At 42.4% G+C, this 9,121-nt stretch overlaps 1 protein-coding gene across 1 annotated transcript in view; it reads right to left on the bottom strand.

Annotated features, from left to right (window-relative positions):
- Window positions 1-9,121, bottom strand: part of SLC10A6 (solute carrier family 10 member 6) — a 28,200-nt gene that overhangs the window by 8,154 nt on the left and 10,925 nt on the right. The window contains exons 2-3 of the mRNA XM_032239687.1: window positions 3,609-3,727; window positions 1,774-1,862 (exon numbers count right to left, since the gene is read on the bottom strand). Of these exons, the coding sequence (XP_032095578.1) occupies window positions 1,774-1,862; window positions 3,609-3,727 (208 nt within the window). The remainder of the gene's footprint in view (window positions 1-1,773; window positions 1,863-3,608; window positions 3,728-9,121) is intronic.

Here is a 9,121-nt window from a genome sequence, read left to right as displayed (position 1 = left end):
ATTTCCCTCCTCTTGTTTTGTAAACAAAATCATAACTACTACACTGGAAATTTTCTCCTACTGAAATAACAATAATAAATGTGGAAAAGGGGCCAGGCACAGTGGCTCATGCCTGGGATCCTGATACTTTGGGAGGCCAAGGCAGGAGGATCCCTTGAGGCGAGGAGTTGCAAACTAGCCTAGGCAGCATAGCAAGACCCTGTCTCTAAAAAAAAAAAAAAAAAATGTCTTTTTATTCTCAGGGCAAAATGGTGCATGCCTGTAGTGCTAGCTACCTGAGAGCTTGAGATGGGAGCATCATTTGAGCCCAGGAGTTCAAGGTTGCAGTGATTATGCCATTGCACTCCAGCCTAAGTGACAGAGCAAGGCCCTATTCAAAAAATTAATTAATTAACTAATTTTTAAAAATAAATGTGGAAAAGATGGGACTTTATTCCATGAGTGCACCCTTGGTGCACTATGGATGTTAAAGTCATCCATATGCGATACAAATGTACTATAGTAAGCCATCCTCCAGCTCTCTGTGCCCAGCTGATTTGTCTGCTCCTCTCATCCTCCAACACACTGAAGGAATGCAGGAGTTATTCAGCCTTATGCCTAACTGGGAAAACAGTGTCCATTGGCACAAGCATATGGAGTGGCAATGTTCTGTGAGGTAGAGCCAACCGGCAAAAGCTTAAACTAAGCCAAACCATAAACCACAAAACAAAATTAACTGAGATTTATTACCTGAAACTCCAAATAACCCCAAATTTTTCATTGTAAATGTAAAATATAACTAAAACATTTTTCAAATCTTCATGAAAGCCACACATATTTCCTTATATCTGCTAAAGTGATACATAATCTGAAAAAAAAGTGGAAAGCACCCTAGAAGATTGACATCACTGTTAAGAATGCCTCCTCTTTACATTTGTTTGGTTTTGTTTTTTAGAGATGGGGTCTCACTCTGTGACCCAGGCTTGAGTGCAATGGCACGATCACGGCTCACTGCAGCCTCAACCTCCTGACCTCAAGCAATCCTCTCACCTCAGCCTCCCAAAGTTCTGGGATTACAGCTATGAGCTACTGCACCTGACCTCTTGAATTATTTTTAAAAGCCGTTTAGCAAAGACATTTGCTTGTTTCTCCAACAGACAAAGGGCAAGATTGGGAAGACAAGAGGAGGTAGAAAGTTCTAGTCACGATCATCCCATAGCTAGACTCCTCAGTGCTTTCTGGATGATTGTATTTAAACGGTCTTATTCATGTGGTCAGCAGCCTTGCTCATGTGTATAAACTACAGCTTTGGCAGTGCCCCCAGGAATGCTTCTGCAAGACAGCCCTTCCTCCTACTCTTCCAAGAAACCAGCCATATTCCTAAACACGGGTCTCTATTTCACGCTCACTTGAACTGCTTCTGCCTGTGTGAAGCAAGAGCAACTGTGTGAAGGTGAGCACCTGTGTGAAGAGCACCTGTGTGAAGCCTTGTGCATGGATGGGCCTGGGATCTTGTGTTTTCACACAGACTTTAGTTTTTCTGACATTAAATCAATAGTTACTTATTTTCTAGGGTGCCAAAAGCCTCAGGGTACAGGCCTATGGAAGTGGCAGAGCAAGGCTTACAGGGTGGAAGAAATATGATCTCTGGATCCAAAACCGCAGGACGTGTAAGGAGAATTTCTGGGTGTGGGGCTGTACTGGAAAATCTCATTTGTCCCAGCCACTGCTCACTTCTGACTTTCAGGGCCCTGAGTCTGAGGATGTGCCAACAGTGGCCATGGAGTTGCTCACCTTGAGAATGATTTTGGATTGTTTTGGCCACCTGTAATTCACATAGACACCGAAGGCCACAGGGACGGTCAGGCACCCAAGGGTAATTCCTAAAGAGAAGAATAATTCGTCAAAGGGTTTTCCCTCTCATCCTGACTACACAGTCCTTCTCGACAACTTCTATTTCAATTAGATGACAGCTTTAAATGGGCATTTTCCCATGCCACTTTCCAGATCTGGACAAATGCCTACAATATCGGCTCCAAAGTTATATAAGCTTCTCATAACATTTTGAGTCTTAATTGTTTGTGAGTGCCTTTCAGAACATATTATCAAAGCAGAATACATTAACTTACTGATCAGAAAAAAGTTGCACATAAAATCATGGTTTCTAAATTAAGGTTTCTCTCAAATTTTACAAATTCAATGGACTCCAACTGTTGTGAGGAAGTGGTTTCATTCATAGTTTTGAACTATGGGCCATGGGTTGTAAGCCCTCAAGGCGCTTGACACTGAGAGTCTTAAAATCATAGTGTCTATCACTTCTCCAAAAACTGACCAGACTAGAAAAGGCAGATCATTTCACCACATTTCTCTTCTAAGCCTGGTGAACCCACAGAGATCTTTAAGACAAGGGCAGACTTTAATGAGAGGTAATACTCAGGACAGGAGATCGTGAAAGAGACATGAGTATGATTGTGACATGTGGATGAGTTTTAATAATCAGTAAGAATGGGCCAGGTGTGGTGGCTCACACCTGTAATCCCAGCACTTTGGGAGGCTGAGGCAGGAGGATCATGAGGTCAGGAGTTCAGGACCAGCCTGGCCAAAATGGTGAAGCCCCGTTTCTACTAAAAATACAAAAATTAGCTGAGTGTGGTGGCAGGCACCTGTAATCCCAACTACTCAGGAGGCTGAGGCAGGAGAATCACTTGAACCCTGGAGGCAGAGGTTGCAGTGAACCAAGATTGCGCCATTGCACTCCAGCCTGGGCGGCAGAGCAAGACTACATCTCAAAATAATAATAATAAGAAGAAGAAGAAGTAAGAATTATTTATGTTCAACCTACAAGAAAAAGTCAAGTTTCGCAGGCAAGGTGAAAGATAAGTCACAGGAAGGTCTAATTAGAGCCATTAGATCAAGTTAAACCTTGAAGCATAGTCAAATTGCTTCACAGTCTAATTATATAAGGGTTTGATTTTTGTTTTTTTCAAAATAAATCATCTGACTTTTTTTTCAAAAATGCAATCTTGTAGGGGTGAAAAGTTTGCACTTTGTAGTCAAATTCCTGGGTTAGAACTCCAGTTCTGTGCTTACCAGCTGCATAATGTTTTTCTTTCTTTCTTTTTTTTTTTTTTTTGAGACGAGTCTGGAGATCTGCCACCCAGGCCGGAGTGCAGTGGTATGATCTAAGCTCACTGCAGCCTCTGCCTCCCAGGTTCAAGTAATTCTCCTGCCTCAGCCTCCCGAGGAGCTGGGACTACAGGTGTGCACTGCCACACCCAGATAATTTTTTTTTTTTTTTTAGTAGAGATGGAGTTTCACCATGTTGGCCAGGATGGTCTTGATCTCCTGACCTCATGATCCGCCTGCCTCGTCCTCCCAAAGTGCTGGGATTACAGGCGTGAGTCACTGTGCCTGGTCACCAGCTGCATAATCTTGATCAAGTTACTAAACCTCTTGAAGCCTGAAGACCTAGGAGACTGAACTGGTAACAGAATCTATACTGTAGTGTTCTTTAAGGGATTAAGCCAGGTACTACAAAAAAATCCCTGCATAGTTATGTAATTAACAACAGCTATTATTAGTGTCATCACTATTACTGTTCGTCCTCCATTTCACAGGCCCATACAGACCTATGTTCTGGTAAGGAATGGTGAGATTCTGCTGAAGACTCCAGGACCAAGTGTAGAGATAGATGCAGAGCGGCATCATTCCCAAGGCAGCCACAGTGGAGCAGGTTGTCATACTGATGCTGAAAGTAAAATTAATACAATGCTTAGGAGGGAGCGCTAGACGTGAAGAATTTAGTCTTTACCAAAAGCAACTCCTGGGACACAATTTTCTGGAGATTACATGGACTAAGCTCCTTGAAGCTCATTTCTCGCCTATTATTTAACAAATGATGGCTGTATTTGTGATCTACAAAGAGATTTCCAACAGTTCCTGTCATCCATCAATTACCTCATATTTATTTTACTTTCTACTTGCCTTAAACATTCTGCTATGCACTATAGGAATATTTTCTTAGCTAGTTCTTTTTTATTGAAGTATAATCCACTGGCCATAAAACTCATCATTTTAAAATATACAGTTCAGGAGGATTTGTTTGTTTGTTTGTTTGTTTTTTGAGGCAGAGACTCACTCTGTCACCCAAGCTGGAGTGGGGTGGTGCAATCGTGGCCCACTGCAACCTCCACCTCCCGGATCTCCCAGATTCAAGCAATTCTCCTGCCTCAGCCTCCCGAGTAGCTGGGACTACAGGTGTGTGCCACCATGCCTGGTTAATTATTATTATTATTATTATTATTTTGTATTTTTTAGTAGAGACAGGGTTTCACCGTGTTAGCCAGGATGGTCTCAATCTCCTGACCTCATGATCTGCCCACCTTGGCCTCCCAAAGTGCTAGGATTACAGACGTGAGCCACTGTGCCCAGCGAGTTAGCAGTTTTAGTATAGTCACAAGATGCAATAATAGCACCATTTCAGGATACTTTCATCACCCCAGAAAGAAACTCTGTCCCCATTTGCAGTCACTCCCCAATCCCTCCTTCCTCCAGCCCTTAGCAAGCACAAATCTACTTTCTGTCTTTATAGGATTACCTATTCTGTACATCTTATATGAAAGAAACATATATGTGGCCTTTTTTGTGTGTCTAGTTTCTTTCCCTTGGCATAACATTTTCAAGGTTTGATAACAGTTTGAATGTTTGTCCACTCCAACTATCATCTTGAAATTTGATTCCCAATGTTGGAGGTGAGGCCACGTGGGCAATGTTTGAGTCAGGAGGCAGATCCCTCATAAATGGGTTGGTGTTAGTCTCATGAAATTCACTGAGTTCCCATTCAGTTCTTATGAGCTCTAGTTGTTAAAAAGAGTCTAACACCTCCCTCCCCTCTCTTACCATGTGATGCCTCCTCCTTTTCCCCTTCCACCATGGGTGTGGGCTTCATGAGGCCCTCAGCAGATGCAGATGCTGGCACTATGCTTCTTATGTACAGCCTGCAGACCCACAAGCCAAATAAACCTGTTTTCTTTAGAAATTACTGAGCCTCAGGTATTCCTTCATAGCAACATAAATGGGCTAAGACAAGGTTCATCCATGTTTTAGCATATATCAGAGCTTCATTCTTTTTCTGTCCTTATTTTATTAATAAAGTGTATCACACTGATTTTTCTGTGTACTGAACCAACCTTGTATTTTGAAATAAATCATATTTGGTCATGGTGTATAGTCCCTTTTTATGTTGCTAGATTCAATGTGATAGTATTTTTATTGAAGACTTTTGCATGTATATTCATAAGAAATATTGGTCTGAAGTTTTCTTTTCTTGTGATATCTAGTTGTGGTACCAAGGGGATTGGAATTGTATTAGGCTATTTGCATTGCCATAAAGAAATACCTGAGGCTGGGTAATTTATAAAGAAGGGAGGTTCACAGTTCTGCAGGCTGTACAAGCATGGTTCCAGCATCTGCTCCTGGTGAGGACCTCAGGAAGCTCACAATCATGGCAGAAGGCTAAGGGGGAGGGGGAAAAGGCATTTCACATGGCCAGAGTGGAAGAAGAGAGGGTGAGAAAAGGGAGGTCCCAGACTTTTAAACAATGAGATCTCATGTGAACTAACTGAGCAAGAACTCACTTATCACCAAGGAGATGGCATTAACCATTCATGAGACATCCACGCTATGATCCAAACATGTCCCACCTGGTCCCTCCTCCAATACTGGAATCACATTTCAACATGAGATGTGGAGAGAACAAACATCCAAACCATATCAGCAAGTTAGAATTCCACAAAGCTGACTAAACACCTGCCCAGTGTGAAGTGTTAATAAATATATATCAGAAGAAGTCACCAAACACCACACGCCATAAACTCCCCATTGGTTAGAGCAGTGACCCCCACAGTCACTGACCTTCAAACAGAGCAAGTTGGTTAGGACAAGGGAGGGTACAAAACCATAGAGAAAGGGAATTGATGTGAGATGCTTGGCTGAATTAAAAATTCTGTTCCGATTCTGATATTGTGTGATCCTATGATTAGAAACTGGGATTGGGCCAGGCTTGGTGGCTCACACCTGTAATCTCAGCACTTTGGGAGGCCAAGATGGGTGGATCACCTCAGACCAGGAGTTCACCAGCCTGATCAACATGGTGAAACCCCATCTCTACAAAAATGCAAAAATTAGCCAGGCATCATGGTGGGTGACTACAATCCCAGCTACCCAGGAGGCTGAGACGGGAGAATCGCCTGAACCCAGGAGGTGGAGGTTGCAGTGAGTCAAGATCATGCCACTGCACTTCAGCATGGGTGACAGAGTGAAACTGTCTCAAAAAACAAAGAAAAAGGAACTGAGATTGAAGTAGAGTGATGAGTTAGAGTACAAAGTAAGATTTCTCGGCTTCAAAATGATGGTGTGATAAAAAAAGCCAAGTCACTAGCATCAATTTGAGGGGCTGTGTTAAGGTGAGTGATAGCGGGACATCCAGTCTTTGGTGAACACACCTGGAAAGATTTCTAAAAGACAATTAGTCTCTTTATATTCATCATTATTGGAATTGTCTCTGGCCACCTTGGAAAGTGAAATGTAAGTCTGTGAGTTGGATGAACCAAATCAAAACCAAGAGCCATGCTACAAAGCTTTACCAAGAAAACAACTGAGACCATCCGAAGCAAGTTGTGGTCTTTGTTTAACAAACCCGGAATGATTTCTACTAGAACATTGGTTTGTTTATCTCTGCTATTATTGATGTTAATTGTCTCCAAGTAAAAAGGCTAACACATTTTAATGCAACAGATCTTAAGACTTTGTAAGTACCTAATGTCTGTGTTGGAGGGAAGAGTCTTTTGGTTTGGAGTCCTCAAAAACTGTGTATTGTGATTACTGCTGTGGTCTGAATGTGTCCTCCAAAATTCATTGGTTGGAAACTCAATCCCTATGGCAACAGTATTGAGAGGTGGAGCTTTCTGGGAGGTCATGATTAATCCACCTTTATGAAAGAATTAATGCCATTTTAAAAGGACCCCACCAAGGAAGTTGGTTCCTTTTGGCCTTCTCTCTTCTGCCACCTGAGGAGCAAGAAGGCCCTCACCAGACAATAGATGCCAGCACCTTAATCTTAGACTTCCCAGCCTCCAGGATGTAAAGCAATAATTTTTCTTCTCTATAAATTACCCAGTCTCAGGTATCCTGTTTAGCAGCACAAAATGGACTAAGGCAGTTACTATACTGTTATTGCATTATATGAACTAAGTTACTGCTTCATACATCTGTAATATACTATGGGGATTTTGTTTGGCTTTTGTTTTTCTGTTTTTGAAACAGAGTCCCACTCTATTGCCCAGGCTGGAGTGCAGTGGCGCAGCCTCAGCTCACTGCAACCTCTGTCTCCCGGGTTCAAGTGCTTCTCCTGCCTCAGCCTCCCGAGTAGCTGGGATTACAGGCGCTGGCCACCACGCCCAGCTAATTTTTGTATTTTTAGTAGAGATGGGGTTTCACCATGTTGGCCAGGCTGGTCTCGAGCTCCTGACCTCAGGTGATCCGCCTGCCTCGGCCCCCTAAACCACGTAAACCACCCTGCCCAGCAATAGTATTTAGTGTTTTTATATTTTCCAAATATATATTTTTAGTCTACATTTTTTTTTTTTTTTTTGAGACGGAGTTTTACTCTTGTTACCCAGGCTGGAGTGCAATGGCGCGATCTCGGCTCACCGCAACCTCCGCCTCCTGGGTTCAGGCAATTCTCCTGCCTCAGCCTCCTGAGTAGCTGGGATTACAGGCACGCACCACCATGCCCAGCTAATTTTTTGTATTTTTAGTAGAGACGGGGTTTCACCATGTTGACCAGGATGGTCTCGATCTCTTGACCTCGTGATCCACCCGCCTCGACCTCCCAAAGTGCTGGGATTACAGGCTTGAGCCACCGCGCCCGGCCTTAGTCTACATTTTTTATGTAGAGAAAAGCACTTAGTTACATAAACTGATAGTTAATATCACATCTATTTTAAGGTTTCCTTTGCTCTAGACTGGCGAGAGGAAGAATAGCCCATGACGCATGTAGACAAAGAACAGAGAAGTGCGTGGGTAAAACACCATGTTGTGCACCATTAATATATACAATTTTAACTTGTCAATTAAAAAGAAACTTTAAAAAAGAAGTCAGTGGAGAGCTGGGAGGTTCTATTTCATGAAAGCTAAGAAAAGAGAGCTCCCAAATGCAGGCTAAATGCCAACAAAAATCAGGGAGAATGAGAACACAAGAAATAGATTTGGTACCATGCAATCTTCCCCCTACTTTTTGGTGCCTTCCATCCCAAATCGATTCTTTCCATCTCAGTCCCACTCCCAACCCCCAAGCTAAGGCTGTATTTTACACCTACCTGAGTGATAGAATCAGTAAAAGAATGCATTAGTAAAATTGGGGGAAAGAAAATAAATGGAAATAAGATACCCATCAGACCAGTAAAATATTTTATCTTTCAATTTGCTGGGAAAAAAGTGCACACTCTGTTTCAGCATGTACAAACCACTTATAGACACTGTGCTCAATCTGTGTTCAAGACACAAATGATTGACAGACTGAGAAGCAGACTACCCTTCTGCTCTACAAAGGACAGGAAGGAAGGCCTTCATATGTCAAGGTCTTCTGCAGAGACAGCAAGGGTCCTTCAGCAATTTATTGGGACTACAAGTCACCTGTCACTCTTCCTCCTAATATATATCACCATTGCTTCCAACCAATTACCCTGACTATAAAATAATACATCTATGACTATTTTAACATTTTCTGCCAGAAGAATGTTTATACTCTTGACAAAGCAGCATCTATCTTACTTCAATGATACTAAAAAGATTCCCTCTGTGCTCTCACTCATTGCTGGTAAAAATGGTACACCACGAAGTGTGTCTGGCATTATCTAGGAAAATTAGCGATACTGCTTCTAGGATTCTGAATTTATGGCCCTCTGGACATAGTTTTATTGACATTAGTTCATGAATTATACACATGCTGTACCCTACACAAGTGCCATTCATTACACAAGTGCCTATGTACTTGTCCCTCTGTGCCAGAATGAGCAGCATGAGAGCCAGGTCCTATTTTCCTCTCCATCTCTAGGACCTGGCATAGCTTCATGCTGCAGCA

Source organism: Sapajus apella, unplaced genomic scaffold, assembly GCF_009761245.1.
Source record: "Sapajus apella isolate SASKATOON/1434 unplaced genomic scaffold, GSC_monkey_1.0 scaffold45, whole genome shotgun sequence".
Classification (NCBI taxonomy): domain Eukaryota; kingdom Metazoa; phylum Chordata; class Mammalia; order Primates; family Cebidae; genus Sapajus; species Sapajus apella.
Note: the sequence above shows the minus strand (reverse complement) of the source record. Positions and strands in the feature narration are given on the sequence as shown.